The sequence below is a fragment of the Capra hircus genome, chromosome 13 (assembly GCF_001704415.2).
Source record: "Capra hircus breed San Clemente chromosome 13, ASM170441v1, whole genome shotgun sequence".
Lineage (NCBI taxonomy): Eukaryota > Metazoa > Chordata > Mammalia > Artiodactyla > Bovidae > Capra > Capra hircus.
The window spans coordinates 46,647,040-46,663,399 of record NC_030820.1 but is presented as its reverse complement, the minus strand read 5'-3'; the positions used below and the strand labels follow the sequence as shown (position 1 = coordinate 46,663,399).

Sequence of the window (16,360 nt, the reverse complement as noted above, 5' to 3'; positions counted from 1 at the left end):
GACTTTCTCTTCTGTCCCCAATTCTTGCTGGATTCTAGAATCTTTTAGGTCTTCCTGTCATCACGATGTCTGAAACCTTGCCTGCTACTCTTTGGTGGTCTGTTTACATCTCAGGCTTGGCACTCCGGGCTGTTTTACTTTGCAATCTTGGGTGTTCATGGGAAATAATCTTGAATTATTTCACACATGCCCCCCCACTTCCATCCCTGCTTTATCTCTTTTTTTCTGGAACTTCTAGGATGTTGGTCCTCCCAGAGTTGTCCTCTTACTTTCCTCATCTGTTTTTCATCTCTTTGTTTTTTTCCTCTGTTCCTAGGAATTTTCCTCAGCTTTATCTGTGACTCCTTCTCTTGAGTTTTTTTTTTTTTTTTTTTTGTCCTGTTTTTTATTTTCCAGAGCTCTTCTTTTGTGCTTGGATATTAGCTCTGTGAGGGCAGGACCTCAGCTCTATATTAATCACACAGCACTGCTAGTACTTGGCTCACTATCTGTTCCAGAGCAGGGATATTCAGTAAGAGCATTGTGAATAAGTTAGGGGAGGCGGGGGAGGTGTGACCACACCCTTGACCATGGGAAGAAAAGTCAAGGATGTTGTGGAAGGACTTTCATTCCTAAAGGATGTGCTCTACTGGTTAGGCATTGAGTATATTACATCTCCAAGGAAGAGAGAATTCCTGTACTGTTTAATCTGTACTGGAGCTTTGAAAAAGAAGGGAAACTTAACAGTTTTATCTTAATGGCAAATTGTGACAGAGCTAATGCAGAAGGGAGATCGTGGACCAAGTTTTTCCTTCCTAGGGTTGTATAAAACCCTAAGGAAATCTCTTCAGGTAGTAGCATCTAAAACTCAGTGTCTTAAAAGGCTTGATACAGTATCTTAAAAGGGCCTTACTATACAGCTCTGCACATACTGAATTTTTTAAGCGCTATATCTATAAACATATCTGAAAGGAATGTTCCTTGGAACATGGTTTGGGAAAATGCTGCTACAGATAATACAGTAAAAGGGCAGTGTATTTATCATTTCAGGAACTCAAGGATGATTAAATATTAGAGATTTTAAGTTTATGAAAATCCAGTATGTTTTTTATTTTAAAAACATGGTGATGATTTTTAAAAATTGAACCTATGTTTCAACTGCAAACTGTTAGCAGTGATAAATATGATTTTTAAATGCCCCATACACCTTACTTGCTTCCTGAGAAACCTGTATGCAGGTCAAGAAGCAACATTTAAAACTGGACATGGAGCAATGGATTGGTTCAAAATTGGGAAAGAAATACGTCAAGCCTGTAAATTGTCACTCTGCTTATTTAACTTATATGCAGAGTACATCATTCAAAATGCTGGGCTGGATGACTCATAAGCTGTAATCAAGATTTCCAGAGAACCGGAAATATCAGCAACCTCAAATATGCAGATGATACCACTCTACTGGCAGAAAGTGAAGAGAAACTAAAGAGCCTCTTGATGAGAGTGAAAAAGCAGGCTTAAAACTCAACATTAAAAAAATTAAGATCATGGCATCTGATGCCATCACTTCATGGCAAATAGATGGGGGAAAAGTGGAAGCAGTGACAGATTTTATTTTCTTGAACTCCAGTATTACTGTGGACGATGACTGCTGCCATAAAATTAAAAGATTCTTGCTTCGTGGAAGAAAAGCTATAACAAACTTAGATGGTGGATTAAAAAGCAGAGACATCACTTTGCTGATAGAGGTCTGTATAGTCAAATCTGTGGTTTTCCAGTGCTCATGTATGGATGTGAGAGTTGGACCATAAAGAAGGCTGAGTGCTGAAGAATTGATGCTTTTGCACTGTGGTGCTAGAGAAGACTTTTGAGAGCCTCTTGAATAGCAAGGTGATCAAACCAGTCAATCTAAAGGAAATCAACCCTGACTATTCATTGGAAGGGTTGAAGCTGAAGCTCCGATACTTTGGCCACCTGATGCGAAGAACTGACAAATTGGAAAAGACTCATGCTGGGAAAGATGGAGGGCAGGAGAAGAAGGGAGTGACACAGGATGAGATGGTTGGATGGCATCATCGACTCAATGGATATCAGTTTGAGCAAACTCTGGCAGATACTGAAGGACAGGGAAACCTTGGGTGATATAGTCCATGGGTTTGCAGAGAGTTGGACATGACTTAGTAACTGAACAACAACATACATTAATGGTGAAAGACTTAAATTAGACTGCCTGTTGTAATCATAAACTGAGATAAGAATGTTTATTATCAGAATCATTTAAAGTTCTGAATATGCTAGCCAATAAAGAAGACAAAATAATATGGATCAATGCAGGAATAGGGAGAAGGGCTTGATGACTTGTCCTTAACAATAATTAAAGCACATTGTAGGACTTAACACTGTGATCTGGGACAGGGTAGATATTGATAGAGTAGAACAGAAAGGATGGAAAAGTGAAAGAGAAGTCGCTCAGTCGTGTCTGACTCTTTGCAACCCGTGCACTGTAGCCCACCAAGCTCCTCCGTCCATGGGATTCTCCAGGCAAGAATACTGGAGTGGGTTGCCATTTCCTTCTCCAAATAGAGTAGAACAGAAAGGATAGAAACATGACCAATAAAAAAATTAATACTTAATATATGATATTTGAAATCAGTGGAGAATGAACTGTGTAGAAAATAGTTGTTTGGGAAAAAGTTAGATTTCTGATTTATATCAAATTACATTTCAGTTGAATTAAAGACTCAAATGTAGAAAATAAAATCATGAAAGGGCTATAAGGAAACATATTAAATAGGTTAGATAAAGCAGATAGGAAAAGAGAAAGATTGATTTTACCACTGATTAATTTAAAGCTCATATCAAAAACCATTGAAACTAAATTTTAAGTGTATCTGAGAAAATACAGCAAACTCCACAAGAAAGGCTAATGTTCCCAATTGATAGAATGTCACCAGGTAATTTAAAGGCGAGAGGGTCCTGGTAGAGTAATGAATGAAGGATGTAGTATGAACAACCACTTAACAAAAAAATAATAATACAAATAACCGATCAGTGTTTAAAAAGGGCTACCTTCACTTGTTGTCATTATGCATATTCACATGGAACGGGACTTTATAGCAGTAGGAGTATTGGTAGTGGGTCACTGTGGTCTCCTAAGTCAACCAATAGATGTGGCCTTTAGAGACAGACTGTCTCTAAAGGAAGAGTCAGTGTGGTGAACTAGTATCTGCCATTTCTAAAACCATACATAAATTCTGAGTGGGAACAGTGTTTTTCCTGAAAATATTTTTCCGTTTACTTTTCTTAGGGATAACTTAAAACCTATTCAAAAGTAGAATAGTTTAATAAATTGCCATGTCCCATCACCAGACATTCCAGAAAAGTCTCATTTTACCTGTTTCCCCAAATTCATTGAGATTCTTGGCATTTGGAGTTTAATAATAATTAAACAGAGAAATCTAAAGTAAAATAAGACCCTCCTACACAGCCCATCCCTCAAAAAAATCTTCTCTTGAATAACTAACAATAATATAGGGTTTATCCTTCCATATTTTGCATTATTGGTACAGAAATACAAATTGCACATATACAGCTTTATCATTATTTTACAATTTTTCACCTCAATAATTTGTTGGGGTCACCTTCCCAAGACAGTCTGTTTAAATCTATCTCATTCTTTGTACAACTGCACAATGGTAAGTAGCATCAAAAAGTCTATTAAACTACTCCCAGGGGATGCAACAGTAAAGAATCCACTTGCCAGTGTAGGAGATGCAGGTCTGAACCCTGGGTCAGGAAGATCCCCTGGAGAAGAAATGGGAGCCCACTGCAGTATTCCTGCCTGGGAAATCCCATGGACAGAGGAACCTGACAGGCTGTAGTCCATGGGGTCACAAAGAGTCAGACATGACTGAGTGCGCACACGCACGCACGCACACAAGCCATTTCCCAGTTGATACACAAGCATGTTATTTAAAATATTTTCTGTTGCAGACAATGCTGAATATTAAAATAAATGATGATAGTGTTTTTAAATTGATGAAATTGGTAGGGATTTACAAGTATAAAGGCCTTCCCTGATAGCTAAGTTGATAAAGAATCCACCTGCAATGCAGGAGACTCCAGTTTGATTCCTGGGTTGGGAAGATCCGCTGGAGAAGGGATAGGCTACCCACTCCAGTATTCTTGGGCTTCCCCTGTGGCTCAGGTGGTAAAGAATCTGCCTGCAGTGCAGGAGACCTGGGTTTGATTCCTGGGTTGGGAAGACCCCCTGGAGAAGGGAATGGCTACCCACTCAGTATTCTGGCCTGGAGAATTCCATGGACTGTATAATCCATGAGGTCGCAAAGATTCAGATATGACTGAGCAGTTTTCACTTTCACTTTTAAAAGTATAAAACCCCCTGCTACAGTGAGTAGGAAATGGACATTTTTAAAAATTTATTTCACAAAAGTATAGTTTATTTACAGTTTTGTGTTAATTTCTGATGTATAGCAGTGATTCAGTTATACATATATGTGTGTGTATATATACACACACACACATTTTTTTCATTATGATTTATCACAGGATATTGAATATAGTTTCCTATGCTATACAGTAGGACCTTGTTGTCTCGTTTGGTTTTGGTTTTTTCTGGCCAGGCCACGCAGCGTATGGGATCTTAGTTCCCCAGCCAGGGATTGAACACATGTCCCCTGCAGTAGAAGCATGGAGTCTTAACCATTAGACTGCTAAGGAAGTCCCAGGACCTTGTTGTTTATCCATTCTATATATAATATTTTGCATCTGCTAATCCCCAAATCCCAATCCATCCCACCCTTACACCACCTTGATAACTACAAATCTATTCTCTGTGTCTGTGAAGCTGTTTTATAGATAACTTCATTTGTGTCATATTTTAGATTCCAGATGTAGGTGATAATGGTATTTGTCTTTCTCCTGACTTATTTTACTTAGTATGATAATCTCTAGATCCATCCACGTTGCTGTGAATGACATCATTTCATTCTTTTTTATGGCTGAGTAGTATTCCTGTGTGTGTGTGTGTGTGTGTGTGTGTGTATCACATCATTTTTTTTTTTTTGGTATAGGTTATTTTAATTTTGGGCTTCCCTTGTAGCTTACTTGGTAAAGAGTCTGCCTGCAATGCAGGAGACTTGGGTTCAATCCCTGGGTCAGGAATATCCTGGAAAAGGAAATGGCAAACCACTCCAGTATTATTGCCTGGAGAGTCCCATGGACAGAGGAGCCTGGCAGGCTACAGTCCATGGGGTCGCAAAGAGTCGAACATGACTGAGCGACTTTGACTCGATTTTAATTGTAATTGAAGTCTAGTTGATTAGTTTCTGTACCACATCTTCTTTGTCCATTCACCTGTTAATGGACATTTAAGTTGTTTCCGTTTCTTAGCTATTGTAAATAGTGCTGCAGTGAACATTGGGGTACATGTATCTTTTTAAATTTCTCCAGACGTGTGCTCGTGAGTGGGATTGCAGGATCATATAGCAACTCTATTTTTAGTTTTTTGGGGAACCTCTATACTGTATACTGTTTTCCATAGTGACTGTGTCAGTTTACATTCTCACCAACAGTGTGGAGGGCCCTCCATACCCTCTCCAGCATTTGTAGACCTTTTTTGGTCTGATCTTCAGATATATTATTTCTGGACTTCTTAATGATGGCCATTCTGACCAGTGTGAGATAATACCTCACTGTAGTTTTGATTTGCATTGCTCTAATAACTAGTGGTGTTGAGTATCTTTTCATGTGCCTGTTGGTCATCTGTGTATGTTCTTTGGAGAAATGTCTATTTAGGCCTTCTGCCCATTTTCCAATTGGGTTGTTTTTTTGTTGTTGAGATATATGAGCTGTTTGTATATTTTAAAAATTAAGCCTTTGGTGGTCACATTAGCAAATGGACATTCTTGGTCTCTTTTAGTATCCTTCATTGTCATACTGGTTTTTGTTAAACATCACCATTCACGGGGGAGTTAGAATAACTTGGGCACCATATATGTTTTCAACCTTGAACTGGTACTGATCTGATGATTTTGTGGTGGCACCAGGTCAGTGAAGTGCCTGCATAGGTGAGGAAATGGTAGAGTGGCAGCCAGCTGCAGTCCACACTTCATTTGGAGTGTGACTGTGAAGCGGCACTTGACTGGCTGTCAATGGAACTGATAATTCCATTTCAGCAATTAGGACTGTTCCCAGGAACAATTAAGCTTAACTTTGAGAATCCTCTTTTCCTGTCAACTCTACCTTAGGTTATAAGAGAAAGAATGAATCCCTACAGATGATGAGACATATTATGGTGTACCTTCATTGTTTGAATATAGGAAGCTATCCCACACCTGCCACACATGGGGCACCAGACACATGAGGATGTGTTGGGTTCTGCTCCAGGAGGTCACCAGACCACCTGCTTCCTACAGCACTCAGCATAGCTGGATCAAGAGTGTAGGACTTGTTACAGAGAAACTTTTGAGTCACCCAGACATCCCTGCCCTCACAATGTGGCAGCATAGTTCAGAGCCCAGGCTGTAGAGCTAGACCCCTGGCCAGCTTAGCTGCATGATCTTGGACTGCTGGCTTTCTCTCTGTAAAGTGAATGATTATAGCAGCTACTGTGGAAGGGGAGGCTAATGGGCGGGAAGACCAGTACATAATGTCTTGAGACAGAAATCTCTCAGGAATATTGTTTATATATGAATATATTGTAGGGGCTTCCCGGGTAGCTCAGCTGGTAGAGAATCTACCTGCAATGCAGGAGACCCCAGTTCAATTCCTGGGTCAGGAAGTTCCCCTGGAGAAGGGATAGCTAGCTACCCACTCCAGTATTCTTGGGCTTCCCGGTGGCTCAGATGGTAAAGAATCTGCCTGCATTGCAGGAGACCTGGGTTTGATCCCTGGGTTGGGAAGATCCCCTGGAGGAGGGCATGGCAACCCACTCCAGTATTCGTGCCTAGAGAATCCTTGTGGAGGGAGGAACAGGAACATGGCAGGCTACAGTCCATGGGGTCACAAAGAGTCAGACACAACTGAGCGACTGAGCACACGTGCACATGTATGTGTATATATAATTTTTAAAAATTTATCTGTGGCCGTGCTAGGTCTTTGTTGCTGCTTGGGCTTTTCTCTCGTTGCTGTGAGCAGGGGCTGCTCCAGTTGCGGTGTGTAGGCTTCTTACTGAGGTGGTTTCTCTTGTTGCAGAGCACAGGCTTCAGTAGTTGAGGCTCCTGGGTTCTAGAGCACAGCCTCAATAATTGTGGCACATGGGTTTGTTGCTTTGCTACATGTGGGGTCTTCCTGGATCAGGGATCGAACCTGTATCTCCTGCATTGGCAGGCAGAGTCTTTATCACTGAGCCATGCTAGGGAAACCCAGGAATATTATTATTAATATTGAATGCTATTGTATATAGCTTTCTTAAATATTTAAGTTTAGTTTTTTCTTTTTAAAAGTAATTTATGTCCCTTCCAAGTAAATCAGAACACACAGAAAAATAAAGAATAAACCAATCCTTGTGAGCATTTGGATCATGTCCTTCTTAACCTGTTTGCATTCATGCATATGTGTACACATGCACTCTTGTGTGGTAGTTGCTTGTTTTTTAGTTAATTCGTACTTGTAATTTTACTATGCAGTACGTTGTATCTGGCATCTTGTCTTTTCTTCACATAGCGTGAACTTTCCCTATCAGTATGTACATTCTTTGTTTTTTCTTCATCTGTTAAAGAATATTTAGCTGAAGTATTTACATGACAATCTCATTTCCATATCTAGAAATGTTAAGATCTAAAAATGGCATTTCCAAAAGACATTTCCCAAATAATAGAGGACTAGCAGCTCTCTAGAGAAATGAATTGAACACATGTGGTCAATTTTGTCATTGAAACTTTGAGTATTATTTTTAACATAGATGTAACAACCTTTAACCTAGTTCATTTTCTTTTTCTCCTCAGGACTATTTTCCTAGTATTACTATTTTCTCAATATGCCAGAAATGTTAAATTTCCTCTCCCAATTTACAAATCCAAGAAAGGATGGACTGCATATAAGTTACAGCTTTTCAAAATGTTCCCTGTGAGTAATTACTTTTTTTTTAAAATTTTTTTGAGACAGTATTGCATTTGGTTCATATGTAAAATGTTTATAATGAGAAGAGGGGGTTAAGCAAATGGTCCTGAGGGACCATGTCTGTGTGATGATATCAGAGTACTAATGACCACCCAAATCATCATGGACCTAAATTTTAGAAGTGGTAGAAGTTTCCAGTTCTGGAGTCCCTTTTCAGTTCAGTCACTCAGTTGTGTCTGACTCTTTGCAACCCCATGGACTGCAGCACACCAGGCTTCCCTGTCCATTCCCAACTCCCAGAGCTTGCTCAGACTCATGTCCATCAAGTTGGCAATGCCACCCAAGAGTCCTTGGAGTCTTTTTAACAGTACGTGAGAGGACATTGATTCTCCTTGGAACTGAGGGAGGTCAGACTCCACGTGGCCCTTTCAGGCCCATTGTCCATTATTCTCATTTTACTGGCCAGTTTCAAATTAAATAACTTTACTGTATGAAACTACTCTCTCTAAATGTGATTCCATTCAAGGAATAGGTTCTACGCAAATCCTTTATTTGTTTTTTTATGCAAAGTACTGATGGGCTCTGAGATATAATAATCCCACTGCAGGAAGGCATGTTTTGCTAGCAAGCACCACTTCTGTTGGCCTGACAGAGCCTTTTCCTTTGACCACTTCAGATCATCCTGGCCATCCTTGTGTCCTGGCTACTCTGCTTCATCTTCACAGTGACAGATGTCTTCCCTCCTGACAGCACGAAGTATGGCTTCTATGCTCGAACTGATGCCAGGCAGGGTGTGCTGCTGGTAGCCCCGTGGTTTAAGGTCCCATACCCATGTAAGTATTCTGGTGGCCAGGAGTGGTCAGGAGCCCACAAGGGTCCAACCTAGAGGAGCTGGGAGTTGGCAGAAAGCTCTGCCAACACCAAAGGCCTTCTTTGTTGCAGAGCATGCCCTGAAAGTCGCACCATTCTGGCCTTCAGAGGATCAGATAGCAGAGAAGGGAGGCAGGAGGCTCTGTTTCCAGAAGACTGTAGAGACTAACCAGCTCTCTTCTCAGTTGTACCAGTTGATTGTTTTGGTTCCATTAGGACAAAATCCCAGGCTCAAGGAGCCCCTTGCCAGATTTGAGCTCTAATGGCCAGGATTTGAGGTCAGCAGCTTAGAAAGGCAAGTATAGAGCTGTACAGTACCCAAACTACCGAAATGAACAGACTTGAGTAGGAGGGGCCTGAAGATTAGTAGACTGCTCAAGCCTGGTGGAATTTGTATAATCTTTCAATAGGTAGCCATAATCTTTTTTTTTTTAATTTCGTCACACCTGTCAGGTAAACTAATATTCACAAACAGACAATTGATCTTAAGTTATAATTTCATTGTTGGGTAACTCTTGGTCAGGTGGCAAGGGTGTTTGAGCCCTGGCTGTGAGGTACCACTTGGATTCATGTGTAGCATTTTCTGGACCCCAGCCCCAGAAGTGTTTTGTGTGAACCCAGTGATTATTACGTGCTTGTTGTAATGTGAAGACTCTGTTCCCAGCATTTAAGGTTTTTAATAGAATAAAGCCTGAGCTTAGTCAGATTGTACCAGTTTACACCCCTGTCCAGATGTCACATTTTCATATTGTCTGACAATGAGGAAAAGCCAAAAATATTAAGCTTGGGTCAAAGATAAATGTTCTAAGCATGTTAAATGATAGTGATTCTGGCAGTTGTTCCTCCTGGTCTTAACACATTTACAAACACTGTAAAAAGTTTAGTCTTTCTAAAGCATTTTGAATCTCATCAGATTATATGGTATAAGTATGTATTTATGTATGCCTGTCCCCTCCATACAAGGTTCATAAACATACATGTAATCTGAGGTAAAATGAGATTAAAAGTCAGTTGATGAGAGAGTCAGGAGAAGGCATGGGAGGGGAGGTAGGAGGAAGCCCCCACAGCACATATGGGTGGTCCTCTCTGCCTGTACATGTGGCTCCCAAGATGAGCAGAAATATTAATAGAAACACAGAGCGGGCTGTCCAGGAGAAGCAGCTGTGCATGTGTTGAGAGATGAGACTTTGCTCAGGGACCATGGCGCCTGTGCACAGGGAGGCATAACTAAGTGGGCAGGTCCTTAACATTATGATTGCAGAGGGTGCTGTCTGGTTTCTTTTCACAACAGCCCTTGAGTGCTACCAGCTCCTCTGTTGCCAGAGCTTCCCTAGATAAGGAGCTGTTCCCTGAGCCAGAAGGGTGTAGTCTTACATACTTCCTAATCCAGAGATAAGTTTTCATGTATCTTAATCCAGAGACAAGTTTTTATATATCTAGACCAATAGTTCTTAGTCTTTAGTATGCTAGGAATTACTTGGACTGGTTGTTAAAATATAGATTTCTTGTCCAAAATGTCAAAAGTGTCAGGCTGAGAAACCCTGCTATCAAGTAACAAACTAAAAGTTCTAGATAAAAAGAAAGATGAAATAACAGGCTTAAATAGAAGGCTGGAAGCCAACAGGTTTAAATTTTAAATAAATAATCTGAAGGAAAAGCAGTCAAAAATTAAGATTACAAATTTTAAATGTTGAAGTAAATGCGATAAAGATTTTAAAAATCTTCCTGAGGATTTCAGGCAAAGTGTGGGAGATAAGAAAGCAATTTAAGTAAAAAGTCTGAGAAAATGCAATTTCTGATAAATAATAAATGGCAAAATAAAATAAGACTCCCACCCCAAAATCTAGATACATAAATGAAACCATATTGCTGTAAAGATAACTGTATCAAAGGTTATTTAGAAAACACAAAATGTTGCTTGGTAAAGAAATCATCTGCATGTGAAGAATCTATTCCAAACCAATCTAGGGACAAGATGTTGACCAAACCAGTTGCTGATGACTCTGCACCTTGAACCCCTGAATACAGACTGCCTCAACATCCCCTGGTCAGCTCCCATGGGGTAAAGTGAGCTCCAGGAAGGAAAAGTTCTGTCCATACACACACCCAAGGGATAGTCTGTACACCTTACTTTATGTGTTTCCGTTCTCCTCCCAAACTTGGGGTTGCTCCCATGACCCAGTAGACAGAGGCCAAGGCCCTCCAGGGGGTTGGTCAAGGCCTTCCAACCCCAGCTGCCCCAGGCCTCCTCTGGTGAGCAGCAGCCTGTTTCTCCCCGGTCTGTCCATCCACTGATTGCCCATCCAGAACACCTTCTCCACTCAGTGTGCTGCTTTCCAGACTCTTCTTCAACAGGGTCTGTGGCACTTCCTGACTTCCTAACTGGTACTGATTGCAACATCCAGCCATTGCACTGTTCGAGATCTTTTAGTGTCCTGATCCCTCAGTATATTGTTGGCCCCTGCACAAGACATTTTATACATTTTTCTTCATGTACTTTCTGCTTAGTAGCTCTGTAATAACTAATAGTTCAGGGAAAGAAAGTCTAGGTACTTTATAAAGAAGTCTATTCAGTTTAACAGTGAAGGTTCCTCATGCTGTTTTTATTAAATAAGATCAATGGTTTTCAATGTCCAAATAGATATACTTTTAAATCTGGATACTCAAAATGAATCTACCTGAGGTCTTTGCTTTGCTTTCTTAAAGGGAACTCTTTAATTTTCTGTAACATGGTGTACTTTTTTAAAAAGTGCTGGTATTATACTAGAAAAGGGTTGACTACACTTTGTGCCATGCTCTACTGTTGTAATTTAAATTTGCGTGATGACTTCACTGCTTTTTCATTTGATGCCTCCCTCTGGACAGGAGCACTGTTTCGTACCATGCTTTGCACAGCAGGGCTAAGCATTCTCTGCATACAAATACCCATCCCAACATAGCAGGCTGCGTTAAATTCTAATTTAGCAGACACTGAGTGTGGCTTTGAAGCAAGAAAGAGGAGCTCCCACCTCTTCTAGTCAAACAATTTCTTCTTTTAAATAAAGCAGACCAATCCTGATTATGACTGTTTTCATTCAACTCGGGAACTATTCCCAGGCATTTTGCACTGATGACTTATATGTACAAATAGTTACCATGAGCTTTAAAAATCTGAATGGTTCTTGTAGATCCTGACATACTGAATGATTCAATATCCTGATAACTTTTGCCTGCCCCTCTGAGAAAGTTTATGAGGCTTTCATGCTTGTTTTTCTTCCTTAGTTCAGTGGGGACTGCCCACCGTCTCTGCAGCTGGTGTCATCGGCATGCTCAGTGCAGTTGTTGCCAGTATTATCGAGTCTATTGGGGACTACTATGCCTGTGCAAGGTTGTCTTGTGCCCCGTCGCCTCCCATCCATGCAATAAACAGGTGGGTTCCTGAGAAAATGAACTCTTCACAGGGCCAAGTGCCTCATACTTGGCTCTTTGGTTTGGACAGTCAAGAGTTTCAACATGAAGTAGCCGAGCATCAGGGCTCTTTATTGGCTGTTTCGAATAAGTAACTGCCCGTTTTGCTCTCATTTTCCACATCCAAATACTATAGAGCAGAATTCCCACCCTTTTTTCTCATGGTGACAATCATATAAGACATTCTCTGTGAGATCTTTCCAGACCTTAAACTCACCAAAACAAGTGCCAGACACTGCCATTGTTCTTTGCTTGGTTTGGGGTCATGGATGTTTTGTCCTCTTTGATTTCTTGTTTTCCCTACTGTTCATTTCACAGTTACAATTCATATAGAGAGAGACAAGAGCAGGAATAAATGAAGCCTGTAGAATCTAGAGGTTTATGAGCTGTGAAGCTTATATTCTCAGTAGATATAGTGTTTAGTTTCTCAATGCTGGGGTTAAATTGGGCCCTATAGAAGCTGTAAAGAAAATAAAGTAGCCTGGATCATCCTGCCTTTCCCAGCCAGCTGCCACCCTTCCAGAAGGAATTGTGTGTCATGAGAATGAAAGGGCTGATATCTCTGCATCTTTTGCATTGCTTCTGTTGGTGTTTAGAGCCCTAGTTTTTCCATTTTTCTCTAATGGAGCTACTGCATATGAGTAAATAACACTTGTATCTAATGTGTGATTCAGAGATGTGCTTCTGAAAGTTGAATGAGCATGGAGAACCCTGTTAAAATGTGCGTCTTCAGATCTGGGGTGTGGCCTGAGACTCTGCATTGCTAACCCCTCCTGGGGAGCGTAGAGGCTACAGGTCTGTGGACCCTGCCTTTGGGTCATAACCATTTAGACTGTTTCAGAGTATTTCTCCCATTGAATTAATGTTTTTCTTTACTCCATTCCTTTACATTTTAGGGGGATTTTCGTGGAGGGTCTCTCCTGTGTTCTCGATGGCATTTTTGGTACTGGGAATGGCTCTACTTCATCCAGTCCCAACATTGGAGTTTTGGGAATTACTAAGGTACAGATATTTTTATAATTAAATGGTTGGGCCTCTAAATGTTGATCCATTTTGTTGATTGGTCTGGCCACTGTGAGTTCCAAAAGGATGGCCTCCAATGCTGAGATTGTCTTCTTCCCCATCTCTTTTTGATTTATTGATGGAGTTTTGGAGTGCTGATAGAGGTCTCTTTCCCCTTGACTGGCCTGGGTAGGCAGGCATTCAGGTGCTATTCCTTCATGCATGCTACAATTTTTTATTAAGCACTGACCCTTTGCCAGGCCACTATTCTAGGCACTTGGGATACATCAGTGAATGAAAAAGAAAAATATTTCCATCATTTATGGAGTTTACATTCTGTCAGAGGAAGACAAGCAATAAATAGTAAGCATAATAAGTATGACAGAAATATGGGGCAAAATGGGGGGATCAGGGGCATAACTTAGGGTGATCAGGCTAAGCCTCATTGAGAAGGTGACCTTGAGCAAAGCCTGACAGAGCTGAGGGACGGAACCGTGCAGGTACCTAGGGAAGGGGCATTCAGGCAGGGAGCACTGCCAGCGCAGAGCCCTATCACAGAACCACCCTGGCATGCTGCAGGTCAGCAAGGAGGCCAGTGGGACAGGAGCATAGATGGGAGTGGGGGTCGTTGGGTAAGAGCAGATGAGGTTCTTGAGGTAATTGAGGACCAGGTCATGTAGGCTTTAAAGGCTGCCAAAGGCCAAGTGGAAGTAGTCAGGGAGAGAGTCCTGCAGGGTGTGAGTCCATCCGGTTTGTTTTTTTTTAAGAATTACTATGGCTGCTATGATGGAAGTAGACAACTGGGGTCTGGGAAGAGGGTGGAAACAGGAGACCAGTTAGGAGATGGCACTAATTCTAGATTAGAAATTGCATTCTGTCTGTGTGCTTAGTTGCTCAGTCATGTCTGACTCTTTGCGACCCCTTAGACTGCAGCCCACCAGTCTCCTCTGTCCATGGCAATACTCTAGGCAAAAATACTGGAGTGGGTTGCCATGCCCTCCTCCAGGGGATATTCTGAACCTAGGGATTGAATCCAGGCAGATTCTTTACTGTCTGATCCACCAGGGAAGCCCAAGAATACTGGAGAGGGTAGCCTGTCCCTTCTCCAGGGGAACTTCGCAACCCAGGAATCGAACCAGGGTCTCCTGCACTGCCGACAGATTCTTTACCAGCTGAGCTACCAGGGAAGCCCCAGAAATTACTTTACTCATTACAAATAAATCAATCTTACAGTAAAGAATTAATGCAGTTTTCAAAGTGTAGCAGCATCATTCTTCTCTTTCAGATGAAATCTGTTGTGGAGTTAGTGAACAGAACAAGCCATAGCAAGTCACTCAGGTTGAAGTGGTACCTGGTCTGAAGTCCTCCCCTCTTATTTCTCCCCCTAAGCCCACTCCAAGCATACATACCACACTCTAGCTTCAGGAACAAGGAGGCTGCTTCTCAGCCTTTCAGATTTACTAGGAAATAAATTTTATATCCCAGTTGCTTTGGGCCAATGCTTGCTGTTTGCCCAGGGTGTTGAGGAATGCAGCCAGGCCCTGGCCATTGTATGCTGAGCAGCTAGACACAGTTAGAACTGGTTCACCATCATCCAAGATGGACTGACTTGAGGGTGAGTTGGAGCATTCTAGAATCGTTTGACCTCTTTAAAATTAGAAATCTTCCTCCAGCTCTTTGCACGATTCTATAACCAGGAAAAAGAAACCAGATACTCAGTTTGGTTAATTTTAACTGCAAATCCAGGTGAGAGGGAGTAGAGCATACATAGTACCAGCCTGACTTGCTGGTTGGTTTTTCTGTAAATTGGCCAGGCCATCACAGAACTCAGCCTTAGGTGTGCCAGTGGCCACGCCTGCTGCCTGTCTCTCCTTACGCATGTGAGGGCATGACATGTGAAGGCTGCCTGATGGGCATTTCCTTTCAGAATGCCTGGGTCCTGTTGCTGCAGATACTGAGCACCACAGAGCTAAGGAGAGGGTCAAATGGGCACCAAATGGGGTGTAAGCCATTAACTCTAGCAAGTTTGCTGCCATGAACCTGTAGACCTATAACTAATCCAAAATAACATAATGGTAAAATTATTATAGATGGAGGGACTTTTGGGGAAACAGTTTAATAAGCCAGCTCTCTTTCTGCACTTCTTTAAAATACATCACAGATAATTTAACTAGAGTCACTATAGGGAGTAAATAGTGCTGTCATCAGGGTTCCTTCTAAAACATTACTGAGATGGTTTGAGGAATAATTACCTTTATTATAATTTAGATGGTGCTGGCTTATTCTGAAAAGGCACCCTGCCAGCATTTTTTAATTGAGCCAGTTGATCTTCTCTCTGAATTCCTTTGGAGCTACTTCCCCTAGCAGAGGCCTTATTGATTTGAGGGGCATTATCGGCCCTGGAGTTAGCTACGTTACCCTGACTCACAAGGGGCTATGATTGAGCCATCTACACGGATGCCTTGGGGTTGGGAAGTAGGACTAGCACCAGAAGCTTCTCTGTGGCCTAAACCATGTGGCTAATGGAAGATCCCTGCTCAGGAAAAAGGAAGCAGAAGTTTCAAGGCTGTATCCTGTCTTTTATCCAGCTGAAGGGCTTGGAACAGTTGCTTTTCTGATAAGAACTCATATGTGAAATCTAGCAGTTCTAGGTCTAGATCTGTGTTGTACAGTATGGTAGTCAGTAGCCACATGTGGCTGGTGGATGCCAAAGGAAAGCACAGATACAGAACATTTCCATCATTGTGTGCAATTCTTTTAGACAGCCTTAGTCTGGACCATTGTATCCATCTTCCAGAACATATAGAAAGAGGGCTATCTGTGGCTCTTTCTGAGGATCTGTCTTCATTTCCTGGCAACTCTACTATTTGCTATCCTTTATCCAGTTACGGCATTCCATGTACAGACATGGACATTCTGACTACTTGATTAGAGGTGAGGCTGCCTACCCTGCTGTGTGTTCTGAAGTTCTGCAGGTTGGACGGGT

At 41.6% G+C, this 16,360-nt stretch overlaps 1 protein-coding gene across 1 annotated transcript in view; it reads left to right on the top strand.

The window, feature by feature from the left end:
* Positions 1-16,360, top strand: part of SLC23A2 (solute carrier family 23 member 2) — a 139,156-nt gene that overhangs the window by 109,597 nt on the left and 13,199 nt on the right. The window contains exons 9-12 of the mRNA XM_018057363.1: positions 7,941-8,061; positions 8,732-8,888; positions 12,187-12,334; positions 13,269-13,374. Of these exons, the coding sequence (XP_017912852.1) occupies positions 7,941-8,061; positions 8,732-8,888; positions 12,187-12,334; positions 13,269-13,374 (532 nt within the window). The remainder of the gene's footprint in view (positions 1-7,940; positions 8,062-8,731; positions 8,889-12,186; positions 12,335-13,268; positions 13,375-16,360) is intronic.